At 38.7% G+C, this 16223-nt stretch overlaps 1 protein-coding gene across 1 annotated transcript in view; it reads left to right on the plus strand.

The window, feature by feature from the left end:
- Positions 1-16223, plus strand: part of LOC132545135 (copper-transporting ATPase 1-like) — a 41054-nt gene extending 24831 nt beyond the window's left edge. Inside the window, exons 11-21 of the mRNA XM_060208808.1 lie at positions 2220-2344; positions 3011-3145; positions 4324-4515; positions 4895-5077; positions 5640-5850; positions 7001-7168; positions 9191-9333; positions 9530-9733; positions 14818-14935; positions 15180-15282; positions 15618-16223. Of these exons, the coding sequence (XP_060064791.1) occupies positions 2220-2344; positions 3011-3145; positions 4324-4515; positions 4895-5077; positions 5640-5850; positions 7001-7168; positions 9191-9333; positions 9530-9733; positions 14818-14935; positions 15180-15282; positions 15618-15867 (1832 nt within the window). The 3' untranslated portion in view covers positions 15868-16223. The remainder of the gene's footprint in view (positions 1-2219; positions 2345-3010; positions 3146-4323; positions 4516-4894; positions 5078-5639; positions 5851-7000; positions 7169-9190; positions 9334-9529; positions 9734-14817; positions 14936-15179; positions 15283-15617) is intronic.

Consider the following 16223-nt stretch of genomic DNA (forward strand, 5'->3'; position numbering starts at 1 on the left):
CCAATTACAATGAAATTTTACAGAAACCTTCCTTTGTCAGAGATGAACCAAAATTGTGAATTATACAGTCCCCAACCCCCAGGGGCCTGAGGGATGGGCCAAAAGGGGCCAAATTGGCTCATGAATGGCAGTATCTTATGGTGCTTTACCAAAATGTTTGGGGGGTGGGGGTAAATTTTACTATAGTTAATATAGGAAAACTAGATTTTTGAGCAAAATTTTAATTTCCATTGGAAATATTTCAAACTTGGTTAGAGTTATGTGTGAAGGATGACGGCTTGATGGTATGCCCATGCTGACTGACCCCCAGTGGCTGATGGCTGGGACCAAAAGGGGTCAAATTGACTTAAATTTCAAAAATCTTCTTCTCAACACCCAGATATGGTATAATCAAATGCTCTGTATGAATGGAAGCATCTTAAAAATGATTCTCACATTTCTTCCTGGGGAGGAATTTTTTTTTAGACTTAACTGTAATTTTCCTAGAAAAATTGTATTTTTGAGCATAAGGTCTGAGAATTATCAGTATAGGATGACAATTTTGATGGAATGCACATATTGACACTGTCAATATCCAGTGTCACAATTTATTGACACTGTCAATATCCAGTGTCACAATTTATTGACACTGTCAATATCCAGTGTCACAATTTCTGTTTCATGACACTTGATAACTATTCTTTAACTTTATATTCAAGATTGCTTATCTAAGGTGACCATCAAGGCTGCTAGGCCTGTTGTTATTTCGTATGATCTCAAGCCTCATGTGACCTAGAGTTAAAGGTTCATTCCATCACCCATAGTCAATAGTCTTTTTATGGCCAATTTGATGAAATTTTCTGTAAATGATGTATTCAAGGTACTGAAAAATTCATGTGATGTTTCAAAATGAAAATAAAAAATTAAAGATGGCCACTGTTATGATCACCTGAAGAATTTTGAACTAATTACTCATACTATTTAGTTTGGCCTCAGTAGATGTCATAACATCTGTTGCTGTGTTCTGATCAAACGGTAAAAAGTACAGTCAATTACATCACCAGTAAATCAGTGCAGACAATCACATTCACCAGTAAAACAGTAGTCAATCACATTCACCAGTAAAACAGTACAGACAATCACATTCACCAGTAAATCAGTGCGGACAATCACATTCACCAGTAAATCAGTACAGACAATCACATTCACCAGTAAATCAGTGAGGACAATCACATTCACCAGTAAAACAGTACAGACAATCACATTCACCAGTAAATCAGTGCGGGCAATCACATTCACCAGTAAATCAGTGAGGACAATCACATTCACCAGTAAATCAGTGAGGACAATCACATTCACCAGTAAATCAGTACAGACAATCACATTCACCAGTAAATCAGTGCGGACAATCACATTCACCAGTTAAACAGTGCGGACAATCACATTCACTACTAAAACAGTGCGGACAATCACATTCACCAGTAAATCAGTGCGGACAATCACATTCACCACTAAAACAGTTTGACCACCATATCTTATTTGTCAGTAAACCAGTCTGCCTTCATAATCACCAGTAAAACAGTACTGCTACAATATTCACCAGTAATACAGGTCAACCGTCATATTCACTAGTAAAGCATTCAACCATTATATTTACCAGTTAAACAGTATGCCAGTCATATTTGTCAGTAAAGCAGTACTGCCGCCATATTCACCAGTAAAACAGTACAGATGGATTTTAGTACTTCTGGTCAAAGATCAGAAGAGTTATACTGCAGACCCTTTCCACTTTAAAAACAATCATCATAGCTGCCATCTTTAAAATCTTGTTACCAGTACTCCTGAATGGAATTTGTATTGAGATATGTGTTTAATACAGTGTCACTCCATTTATGAACTTTGTATCATTTCAACTTTAGTTCACTTAAATCTGTGAAATATTCCATTTTCTATTGATTTAACTGTAATGTGTATATAATATTGAGATGTTTTATTTACTTGTTAATATGCTTGATAGACACACAAACATGCACAACATATCACAACTATAACTTACAGCATATATAGGGCCTAATTATTGTCTCAGTTACAGAAAATCACACACATATTCCACCTGGTAAGCAATCCTAGAGCAGGAGAGATTATTTCGTGTAAGTGAAGGTTCTGCATTCTATGTTATTTTTATATTTTAAGAAAAGTAGGCCATCTGTGATTGATTTTACCATCTCTGTCTGTTGTAGGGTCTTCTGTGATTGGTGGCGCTATCAATCAAAATGGAATGCTGTTGGTCAATGCAACACATGTTGGCTCTGATACGACACTCTCTCAGATAGTCAGACTTGTGGAGGAAGCACAGACTTCTAAGGTAGCTATTGAGATAAAGACAAGCTAACATAAGATCACTGTTTGAGTGTATTGATAATTTAAGCATCAGGTATGCTTCATACTCTCTTAGATTCATCAACAAAAATGTTTTTTCTGCGAAGGGGGTGTTGCAGTGTATACATTGATGGGGTGTTGCAGTGTATACATTGATGGGGTGTTGCAGTGTATACATTGATGGGGTGTTGCAGTGTATACATTGATGGGGTGTTGCAGTGTATACATTGATGGGGTGTTGCAGTGTATACATTGATGGGGTGTTGCAGTGTATACATTGATGGGGTGTTTCAGTGTATACATTGATGGGGTGTTGCAGTGTATACATTGATGGGGTGTTGCAGTGTATACATTGATGGGGTGTTGCAGTGTATACATTGATGGGGTGTTTCAGTGTATACATTGATGGGGTGTTGCAGTGTATACATTGATCCAGAACCTGTATAATACAGATAATCTTTATGGAAAGTGACACTGTATACATGGATCATCAATATTCTTCAGAACCTGCTACTACAGAAAATGTTTATGAGAAGATACACTGAATACATCGATCATCATTATCCTCCTGAATTTGTATAATATAGATAAACTTTCTACTCTTTTAATGTAATAGTATCATTTTTTATCCTTTATTTTTGACTTGTTTTAGGCGCCAATACAACAGTTGGCAGACACCATCGCTGGTTACTTTGTCCCTGTAGTGTGTTCTCTCTCAACCCTCACCCTCATCAGCTGGATTATCATCGGCTATACCAATATCTATCTGGTGGACCCATACTTTGAGGTGAGTAACCTGACACTCTCATACTTTGAGGTGAGTAACCTGACACTCTCATACTTTGAAACGAGTTACCCTTTTTGTGTGTCATACTTTGAGGGGAGTTACCTTTTTCTGTCATACTCTGGGGTGAGTTACCTGACTGTGTTATACTTTTAGGTGAGTTAGTTTTTTATGTCATACTTTAAGGGGAGTTAGTTTTTTATGTCATACTTTGAGGGGAGTTACCTTTTTGTGTCATACTTTGAGGGGAGTTACCTTTTTGTGTCATACTTTGAGGGGAGTTACCTTTTTGTGTCATACTTTGAGGGGAGTTACCTTCTTTTGTCATACTTTGAGGGGAGTTACCTTTTTGTGTCATTCTTTGAGGGGAATTACCTTTTTGTGTCATACTTTGAGGGGAGTTACCTTCTTTTGTCATACTTAGAGGTGAGTTACCTTTTTGTGTCATACTTTGAGGGTAGTTACCTTCTTTTGTCATACTTTGAGGTGAGTTACCTGATTGTGTTATACATTGAGGTAAGTTACTTTTTTGTGTCATACTTTGAGCTAAGTTACCTAACTGTGTTATACTTTGAAGTGAGTTACGTTCCTATTTCATACTTTGAGGTGTTTACCTGACTATGTTATACTTTGAGGTGTTTACCAGACTATGTTATACTTTGAGGTGTTTACCAGACTATGTTATACTTTGAGTTGTTTACCAGACTATGTTATACTTTGAGGTGTTTACCAGACTATGTTATACTTTGAGGTGTTTACCTGACTATGTTATACTTTGAGGTGTTTACCAGACTATGTTATACTTTGAGGTGTTTACCAGACTATGTTATACTTTGAGGTGTTTACCTGACTATGTTATACTTTGAGGTGTTTACCAGACTATGTTATACTTTGAGGTGTTTACCAGACTATGTTATACTTTGAGGTGTCTACCAGACTATGTTATACTTTGAGGTGTCTACCAGACTATGTTATACTTTGAGGGGAGTTGCATGGCTGATAAGATCTGTACAAGAAAAGTGATTGTAGAGCTAGATAATCATAGATTTTATTTTCATGGGATTGGGGATTAGCTTATAACTCTGTTAGCAGTTTCTGAATGACTGTTTTTCTCTGATTTTGTTTACATAAAAACCATAAACAGCATTATTTAGCACATCTGCTTTCTGATATTCCCACAGGAGAATGGACCAGTATCTATTAAGGAAGTGGTGTTTCAGAAGGCCTTCCAGTATGCCATTACAGTGCTAAGTATAGCATGTCCCTGTGCCCTTGGCCTAGCCACACCCACTGCTGTTATGGTGGGCACAGGAGTCGGAGCAACTAATGGCATCCTGATCAAGGGGGGAGAACCCCTGGAAATGGCTCACAAGGTAAATAATCACGTATTGTGATCTGATTCTATACTGAATCACTAGATTTCTACTGTCTAGTTTTGTATTGGGCCTGTCTCTGGTTCTAGTCAGTTGATAGATTTCTTCTGTAAAAATTTCATGTTGAGACCTTAGATTTTTCTTGTGCAAATTTAAGATTTTGTATGGATGCATATACAAAGGCTAATGATAAAGTCTTTACCCTTTGAGTGTTACTAAGAAATCTCTTGAATGTCCAATCTATGGCTTCCCCTCATTCATCCATGAAACTTACAAGATCATCAACATGTGCATGTGCATTTCTTGGTATTTTAGTAAAGTTGCTTTTTGATTTTAAAATATCCTTTGTCATTATTTACAAACTTCCCTTTGTTGACAGATAAAATGTGTGGTATTTGACAAGACTGGCACAGTTACCCACGGAGTTGCTCGAGTGGCTCGGATTGCTACATTTGTTGAGGAAGAAACCTGTTCTTTCCTGAAACTCCTTGTGGTTATTGGTACAGCAGAAGCAAGTAGTGAACATCCTATTGCCTCTGCCATCGTCAAGTACACAAAAGAGGTAAAAACCCAGTACGCTATGTTCAAACTAAAATCTGTTACAAACATCAGTAAGTTTCCCTCCACTTTAATGACACATTAGCAACAATCTTATCTTCAAATGATAAGAGTTCTAACGAAGGGAAGAAAATAAGGAAGAATTAATAACTGTAAAAATTACCTCCCTTTTTCTGTTATACTGGATTAACACATTAAATAGGTCTGTAAATGAGTATATATAAATGACGGCAGTTTTAAAAAACATAATGTTTTCGTTGCATGATTTACAAAGTGTAGTGTTATTTGATGGTTGGTTTTTACTAAAATCTTTTTAGATATAAGATGTTCATATGTTATGAGTAAATCCTTCTGTCATATCCTAACAACTCCAACTGTAATCTATCTCATAATACTCTCAATAACAGGAAGTCATTGTTAATGTGGACATTTATATAAAGTCTTTGACCAAGTTAGTAACACCACTCAAGTGATTTCATTTATCAAGCGAAATTCATCACACAGATGTCAAAACGTCGCAGTTTATGTTACAAGTTTCCAAAGTCAAAGAAAACAATTTGTTGTAGACCTTGTCTGTGGAGTCCCTTGGTAAGACCATTGACTTCCAGGCAGTCCCTGGTTGTGGTCTGAAGTGTAGTGTTAGCCATGTTGAGGGTCTTCTCACACATGTTGACCTTGTTGCTGTGAACAACAAAAAAAACCAGAGTGGAAGTTTGAGGGTGAAGACTGATAATGTGATGTTCCATGGGGAGGACAATAGCACTATACAGATAGAAGGTAAGCAATGCTCGTTACGACACAATACTAATGATAGCAATATGTGACAAAACACTAATAATGATAGCAATATGTTACTCAACACTGCTAATGATAGCAATATGTTACTCAATGCCACTAATGATAGCAATATGTTACTCAGCACTACTAATGGTAGCAATATGTTACTCAACATTGCTAATGATAGCAATATGTAACTAAACACTACTAATGATAGCAATATGTTACTCAATGCCACTAATGATAGCAATATGTTACTCAGCACTACTAATGGTAGCAATATGTTTCTCAACACTGCTAATGATAGCAATATATAACTCAACACTACTAATGATAGCAATATGGAACTCAATGCCACTAATGATAGCAATATGTAAGTAAATGCAACTAATGATAGCAATATGTAAATCAACACTACTAATGATAGCAATATGTTACTCAACACTACTAATGATAGCAATATGTAACTAAATGCCACTAATAATAGCAATATGTAACACAATGCCACTAATGATAGCAATATGTAACTCAACACTACTAATGATAGCAATATGTAACTCAACACTACTAATGACAGCAGTATGTAACTCAATGCCACTAATGATAGCAATATGTAACTCCACACTACTAATGATAGCAATATGGAACTCAACACTACTAATGATAGCAATATGTAACTCAACACTACTAATGATAGCAATATGGAACTCAATGCCACTAATGATAGCAATATGTAAGTAAATGCAACTAATGATAGCAATATGTAACTCAACACTACTAATGGTAATAATATGTAACTCAACACTACTAATGATAGCAATATGTAACTAAATGCCACTAATGATAGCAATATGTTACTCAATACTGCTAATGATAGCAATATGTTACTCAACACTACTAATGATAGCAATATGTAACACAATGCCACTAATGATAGCAATATGTAACACAATGCCACTAATGATAGCAATATGTAACTCAACACTACTAATGATAGCAATATGTAACTCAACACTACTAATGATAGCAATATGTAACTCAATGCCACTAATGATGGCAATATGTAACTGAACAGACTGATGATAGCAATATCTAGCTGAACAGTACTGATGATGACAATATGTTGCTAAGCTGTTTAAAATCTCTTCAGATGTAGAGTTGGAGTCATTAGGAGCTGTTGCATCCAGACAATACAGTGTGCTTATTGGTAACCGTGAATGGATGCATAGAAACGGCCTTCAGGTAACCCCAGCTATGGACCAGACAATGTCCGAGCATGAAGAGCAAGGTCACACCGCTGTTCTGTGTGCTATAGATGGTAGGTTCCTCAAAACTCTATAAATATTGACCCTTGTTATTATTCTATGCGAAACGTGTTTCCAAGGGATATTAATTTGGGCTCTGTCTGTATGAGCGGCCGTCAGTCCTAGTGCTTTTCCGGGCCATAACTTCAAAGCCGTTCAATTCAACTTCACAAAACTTCCTGTATATATTAAGTTAGTACACTAGTTGTGCCTTTTACTATTTATGATATTTCATTTTACTCTTTCTGTTACCATGGAAACCAAGTAAAAAAACACTAAATTAGTGTTAAGTTCTCGTTCCAGGCTACAACTTTGAAACCATTCTACTCAACTCCACAAAAACTTTCTATGTAAATTAGGTTTGTTCCCTAGTTGTGCCTTTTGCAATTGACGACATTTCATTTTTTATATTCTTTCTGTTACCATGGAAATATATTAAAAAAACACCTAATTAGTGTTAACTTTCCTTTCCGGGCTACAACTTTGAAACTATTCCACCAAACTCCACAAAAACTTTCCGTGTATAATAGGTTTGTGCCTTAATTGTGCCTTTTGCTACTGATGTCCATGGTCTGTCACCCATCCGTCTATCACCTGTCTGTCCGTGGTTCAAACATCTATCCATCCATCTGTCCATAAACAATATTTTGTTATAGCTATTTCTTGAGAGATACTGGATGGATCATTCTCAAATTGCATATGTAGGTTCCCCTTGATCCCTGATTGTGCATATTCGATTTTGGGACTGATCAAATTAACATAATAGTTGACAGGCGGCCATCTCTGATTCTTTCAATGAAGTTTGTTATCGCATTTTATTGAAAATTACATGATGTATCTCTCTTAAATTTCATATGTTGGTTCTTTTTGACCCTAGTTTTCGGTCTGATAAGAACAACAAAACGGCCAACAAATGGCCATCTTGGATTTTGACTTGTTATAGCTGTTGCTTTAGAAGTGCTGAATAGATCTTTCTCAAATTTCATATATAGGTTCCTTTTGGTCCCGAGTTGTGCACCTCTGATTTTGGGACTGATCAGGAAAACAAAAAGGCCGACAGGTGGCCATCTTGGAATTTGACTTTGAAAGTTTGGTATCGCTATTTCTTGAGAAATACTCTATGGTTATCTCTCAAATTTCATTCATATGTTACCTTTGGTCTCTCCTTGTGCCCTTTGAATTTTGGGTCTGATCAGAAGAAACAAAATGGCTTCAGATGGCCATTTTGGATTTGGCAGGTAAAGATTATCATCACAATTTTTGCAAGGGAATATTAAAATGTCTTATCATTAAGAGAAAAGAAGGGAACAGATTCAACTTTCAAAGTGCAAATAAAGATCAAACAATGGTGGCACCAAGATCCCTCTGGGATCTCTTGTTATTTATTCTTGTTTTGGTTCCATTAAACTTTTCAATTCCTTGTGACTTCTTGTATTACTCCATAGCTTACAGAGTGTTGCAAAAATTTGTTCCTGGACAATACCAAACTCTATTTAAATATGAACAGTCAAACACACTGGATCTACATCAAGATATCAGCTCTTACCATAAGGTTGATATATATATATATAGATGTTGAAGTCGAGGAGATGCAAGGAAATTTAATTGATAATTTTCGAGTGCTTTCACTGTATTAGACCTTCAGGTGATAGTAGCAGTACATAATTGAGTGATGTCACAAATTGTTTTACTAGTATGTATTTATCATATTTGGGTTTTACACTACAGCTGGGTGCAGAGGATAATGCCGATCTTTGTTCCAGATTGAATCAAGCATTTTCTTAATTTTGGAGATGAAAGAATTGTTGTCTGAAGTGTACATTAAAGCAACTTTAAAGTGGAAATAAAAGGCAGTTAAAAAGTTGAGAAATCATAATAATATTTAAAATAAAATGTGATGAAGACCATAAATATAATTGAATGATATCATGAAATTCATAGATTCACACACAGTTATGAGGAAAAAAAGTTCTAGTTGAAAAAAGCTTGAAACATAGAGATTTGTGAATTCTATAGACCTCTGACCTTACTTTCAGGGGTCCTCGTTGCTATGGTAGCGGTAGCTGACACAGTAAAATCGGAGGCTCACCTTGCAGTCAACACACTCAAGGAAATGGGACTTCAAGTGTTCTTATTGACTGGTGATAACCAGAAGACAGCAAAAGCCATTGCTAGACAGGTAAAATACCTCAAACTCACACTAACACAGGTAAAAACAGAAATCTACACACACAAATCTCACAAAGTCTTAACATGTAAATAGTTAAAACAGATGCGGGTAACAAGAACAGTATGCCATCCCTAAAACAAAAATCTTTGAAATGTTTATGAATGTGATACAATATTTGTATACTGTGTTTAATTGATGTAAACAGGTGGGTATACAGAAGGTTTTTGCCGAAGTACTGCCATCCCACAAGGTCAAGAAGATCAAACAGCTTCAGACTCAGGGTCTAAAGGTTGCTATGGTTGGAGACGGTGTTAATGACTCACCTGCCCTTGCTCAAGCAGATGTTGGTATTGCCATAGGAACTGGTACTGATGTGGCTGTAGAGGCTGCAGACATTGTTCTTATACAGGTAAATGTTATGCTTGATTGCTTTTTCTTCACATAGTCAACATTAGCCTATAGAAGTGATGCATCAATAGAATGTTTGTGTACATTTATTTTTCTACTTTTACTGTTCAGGATCCAACATTTCCCTCTACAAAAATAAGCCAACATTTCCCTCTACAAAAATAAGCCAACATTTCCCTCTACAAAAATAAGCCAACATTTCCCTCTACCGAATTTATCTGAAGAACACAGTCCAAACTTTCCATCAAAAATGTAACCCAGCTTTTCCCTCTAGATATCAACCCAACCTTTCCCTCTACAGATTTCAGCACAGATTTCCTTCTACAGTATACTGCCCAACCTTACTCTCTAATGGTATACAGCCAAACCTTCCCCTCTACAGCATACAACACAACCTTCTCTACAGTATACAGCACAACCTTCTCTACAGCATACAACACAACCTTCTCTACAGCATACAACACAACCTTCTCTACAGCATACAGCACAACCTTCTCTACAGCATACAGCACAACCTTCTCTACAGCATACAGCACAACCTTCTCTACAGCATACAACACAACCTTCTCTACAGCATACAGCACAACCTTCTCTACAGCATACAGCACAACCTTCTCTACAGCATACAGCACAACCTTCTCTACAGCATACAACACAACCTTCTCTACAGCATACAACACAACCTTCTCTACAGCATACAGCACAACCTTCTCTACAGCATACAGCACAACCTTCTCTACAGTATACAGCACAACCTTCTCTACAGCATACAGCACAACCTTCTCTACAGCATACAGCACAACCTTTCCTCTACAGCATACAGCACAACCTTCTCTACAGCATACAACACAACCTTCTCTACAGCATACAGCACAACCTTCTCTACAGCATACAGCACAACCTTCTCTACAGTATACAGCACAACCGTCTCTACAGTATACAGCTCAACCTTCTCTCTACAGCATACAGCACAACCTTCTCTACAGCATACAGCACAACCTTCTCAACAGTATACAGCACAACCTTCTCTACAGTATACAGCACAACCTTCTCTCTACAGCATACAGCACAACCTTCTCTCTACAGCATACAGCACAACCTTTCCTCTACAGCATACAGCACAACCTTTCCTCTACAGCATACAGCACAACCTTCTCAACAGTATACAGCACAACCTTCTCTACAGTATACAACACAACCTTCTCTCTACAGCATACAGCACAACCTTCTCTCTACAGCATACAGCACAACCTTCTCTCTACAGCATACAGCACAACCTTCTCTACAGCATACAGCACAACCTTCTCTACAGCATACAGCACAACCTTCTCTACAGCATACAACACAACCTTCTCTACAGCATACAGCACAACCTTTCCTCTACAGCATACAGCACAACCTTTCCTCTACAGCATACAGCACAACCTTTCCTCTACAGCATACAGCACAACCTTCTCTACAGCATACAGCACAACCTTCTCTACAGCATACAGCACAACCTTCTCTACAGCATACAACACAACCTTCTCTACAGCATACAGCACAACCTTTCCTCTACAGCATACAGCACAACCTTTCCTCTACAGCATACAGCACAACCTTTCCTCTACAGCATACAGCACAACCTTCTCTACAGCATACAACACAACCTTCTCTACAGCATACAGCACAACCTTTCCTCTACAGCATACAGCACAACCTTCTCTCTACAGCATACAGCACAACCTTCTCTCTACAGCATACAGCACAACCTTCCCCTCTACAGCATACAACACAACCTTCTCTACAGTATACAGCACAACCTTCTCTACAGCATACAGCACAACCTTCTCTACAGCATACAACACAACCTTCTCTACAGCATACAGCACAACCTTCTCTACAGCATACAGCACAACCTTCTCTCTCTACAGCACAACCTTCTCTCTACAGCACAACCTTCTCTCTACAGCATACAGCACAACCTTCTCTACAGCATACAGCACAACCTTCTCTACAGCATACAACACAACCTTCTCTACAGCATACAGCACAACCTTTCCTCTACAGCATACAGCACAACCTTTCCTCTACAGCATACAGCACAACCTTCTCTACAGCATACAGCACAACCTTCTCTACAGCATACAGCACAACCTTCTCTACAGCATACAACACAACCTTCTCTACAGCATACAGCACAACCTTTCCTCTACAGCATACAGCACAACCTTTCCTCTACAGCATACAGCACAACCTTTCCTCTACAGCATACAGCACAACCTTCTCTACAGCATACAGCACAACCTTTCCTCTACAGCATACAGCACAACCTTTCCTCTACAGCATACAGCACAACCTTCTCTCTACAGCATACAGCACAACCTTCTCTCTACAGCATACAGCACAACCTTCCCCTCTACAGCATACAACACAACCTTCTCTACAGTATACAGCACAACCTTCTCTACAGCATACAGCACAACCTTCTCTACAGCATACAGCACAACCTTCTCTACAGCATACAGCACAACCTTCTCTACAGCATACAGCACAACCTTCTCTACAGCATACAGCACAACCTTCTCTACAGCATACAACACAACCTTCTCTACAGCATACAACACAACCTTCTCTACAGCATACAATACAACCTTCTCTACAGCATACAGCACACCTTCCTTCTCTACAGCATACAACACAACCTTCTCTACAGCATACAACACAACCTTCTCTACAGCATACAACACAACCTTCTCTACAGCATACAGCACAACCTTCTCTACAGCATACAGCACAACCTTCTCTACAGCATACAGCACAACCTTCTCTACAGCATACAGCACAACCTTCTCTACAGCATACAACACAACCTTCTCTACAGCATACAACACAACCTTCTCTACAGCATACAGCACAACCTTCTCTACAGCATACAGCACAACCTTCTCTACAGCATACAACACAACCTTCTCTACAGCATACAGCACAACCTTCTCTACAGCATACAGCACAACCTTCTCTACAGCATACAGCACAACCTTCTCTACAGCATACAGCACAACCTTCTCTACAGCATACAACACAACCTTTCCTCTACAGCATACAGCACAACCTTCTCTACAGCATACAACACAACCTTCTCTACAGCATACAGCACAACCTTCTCTACAGCATACAACACAACCTTCTCTACAGCATACAGCACAACCTTCTCCCTACAGCATACAGCACAACCTTTCCTCTACAGCATACAGCACAACCTTTCCTCTACAGATTTCAGCACAACCTTCTCTCTACAGCATACAGCACAACCTTCCCCTCTACAGCATACAACACAACCTTCTCTACAGCATACAGCACAACCTTCTCTACAGCATACAGCACAACCTTCTCTACAGCATACAACACAACCTTCTCTACAGCATACAGCACAACCTTCTCTACAGCATACAGCACAACCTTCTCTACAGCATACAACACAACCTTCTCTACAGCATACAACACAACCTTCTCTACAGCATACAATACAACCTTCTCTACAGCATACAGCACAACCTTCTCTACAGCATACAGCACAACCTTCTCTACAGCATACAACACAACCTTCTCTACAGCATACAACACAACCTTCTCTACAGCATACAACACAACCTTCTCTACAGCATACAGCACAACCTTCTCTACAGCATACAGCACAACCTTCTCTACAGCATACAGCACAACCTTCTCTACAGCATACAGCACAACCTTCTCTACAGCATACAGCACAACCTTCTCTACAGCATACAACACAACCTTCTCTACAGCATACAGCACAACCTTCTCTACAGCATACAGCACAACCTTCTCTACAGCATACAGCACAACCTTCTCTACAGCATACAGCACAACCTTCTCTCTACAGCATACAGCACAACCTTCTCTACAGCATACAGCACAACCTTCTCTACAGCATACAGCACAACCTTCTCTACAGCATACAGCACAACCTTCTCTACAGCATACAGCACAACCTTCTCTACAGCATACAGCACAACCTTCTCTACAGCATACAGCACAACCTTCTCTACAGCATACAACACAACCTTCTCTACATCATACAGCACAACCTTCTCTACAGCATACAACACAACCTTCTCTACAGCATACAGCACAACCTTCTCTACAGCATACAACACAACCTTCTCTACAGCATACAGCACAACCTTCTCCCTACAGCATACAGCACAACCTTTCCTCTACAGCATACAGCACAAACTTTCCTCTACAGATTTCAGCACAACCTTCTCTACAGCATACAGCACAACCTTCTCTACAGCATACAACACAACCTTTCCTCTACAGCATACAGCACAACCTTCTCCCTACAGCATACAGCACAACCTTTCCTCTACAGCATACAGCACAACCTTTCCTCTACAGCATACAGCACAACCTTCTCTACAGCATACAACACAACCTTTCCTCTACAGCATACAGCACAACCTTCTCCCTACAGCATACAGCACAACCTTTCCTCTACAGCATACAGCACAACCTTTCCTCTACAGCATACAGCACAACCTTCTCTACAGATTTCAGCACAACCTTCTCTACAGCATACAGCACAACCTTCTCTACAGCATACAACACAACCTTCTCTACAGCATACAACACAACCTTCTCTACAGCATACAGCACAACCTTCTCTACAGATTTCAGCACAACACTTTCCTCTGCAGCATACAACACAACCTTCTCTACAGATTTCAGCACAACCTTTCCTCTACAGCATACAACACAACCTTCTCTACAGATTTCAGCACAACCTTATCTACAGATTTCAGCACAACCTTTCCTCTACAGTATACAGCACAACCTTCCCTCTACAGTATGCAGCATAACCTTCCCTCTACAGTATGCAGCACAACCTTCCCTCTACAGTATGCAGCACAACCTTATCTACATATTTCAGCACAACCTTCCCCTTAACAGGATTTTGACTTAATTTTCCATCATGTCCATTATGCTATGTTGTCCTGTTGTATATCACACTAGTATGTTTGGAGAAACAGTGCAGTTTTAGGGTATTGTTAATATCTTAACTAATTTTTTTACCTGCAGAATGACCTTATGGATGTGGCAGCTGCCATCAAGTTATCAAAAATGACTGTGCGAAGAATTCGCATCAACTTTGTGGCTGCCTCAGTCTACAATCTAATAGGGATTCCGATTGCTGCAGGTAGGCAGATGTGTATCTCTGTTGTGTCCCTCAAGTCGTGGATGTGTATATGTGTGACTGTAAAATACTGATTTCTGTGTTTACCGGGATCTTTATGGCAGTCATTGTGTCCCACAAGTCATGGATTTGTGACCATAATATAATGATTTATAAGTTTATGGAGATCTTTAGACTGGTCAATGTGTCCCTGAAATCGTGAAAGTGTAAATGTGTGACTGTAATATACTGATTTATGTGTTTACAGGGATCTTTATGCCAGTGGGTGTGTCCCTCAAGCCATGGATGGCATCGGCAGCTATGGCCATGTCCTCCGTATCCGTTGTCATGTCCTCACTCTTCATCAAAACGTAAGTAATTTTTTCTTTACTCATCTTATACCCTTCATAAAGTAAGGAGGGTTGAGGGGAGGGTCTGGAATCATTTTGTGTGTCTGAAGACAAATCATTTCCATATATTCGTGAAATTCATTATTATATTTAACTATAAATCCAAGTCATAAGAGCTGATCAGTATACCTGAATCCCTTAACACTCACCAACATTTCACTCAGCAGATGGAAATTTTGTACATTCTTCGGATTAGAACTGGAGTTCAATGTTACAGTATACCAAACCAGGCTTAACTCACTGAAAGAATGCAGAAGACATGAATACTTAAGTCTTTTTGTTTTGTTTATTGATAGATTTAAGAAAACAAGCAGACAGAAGTATCTGACATCCAACTACCTGAAACAGTTTAAGGAAGACCAGGAGCTAGATAATATCTCCATTCACCGTGGGATTGAAGAGGGGCGCATGAGTCGTGAAGGTAGCAAACAGGGTAGCATTTTGTCTCGACTGAGCGGGAAGAAAAAGCCAGTGACAACAGACCATGTGAGTCTCCTGGACACAGCTGAACAGTCCGACTCGGAAGGGGAAGTAGAATTCATGTAATGAAGACTGTGTGAGGAGTTTTCCATCTTATTTGTATATATACTGATACATGTGTATAATGATGTAATCAAACTCCATTATGACATTGTGTATTACCCAGTTACAACATGATAGTATATCACATATGCAAGAGAAACCTAGACTATTGTTGATATTTTTACGTTGGGTAGTATAGGTCAGGCATTGCTTCATTATATATTCTTGTAGAATAATGTTAAATGGATTGTAGTATGATTTCTTACAATACAAAGTGTGGTGACTTATAGTAAATGGTATGATGTCTTACAATACAAAGTGTGGTGACTTATAGTAAATGGTATGATGTCTTACAATACAAAGTGTGGTGACTTATAGTA

This window comes from Ylistrum balloti, unplaced genomic scaffold, assembly GCF_031769215.1.
Source record: "Ylistrum balloti isolate Yb309-2 unplaced genomic scaffold, AGI_CSIRO_Ybal_v1 Utg369830, whole genome shotgun sequence".
NCBI lineage: Eukaryota > Metazoa > Mollusca > Bivalvia > Pectinida > Pectinidae > Ylistrum > Ylistrum balloti.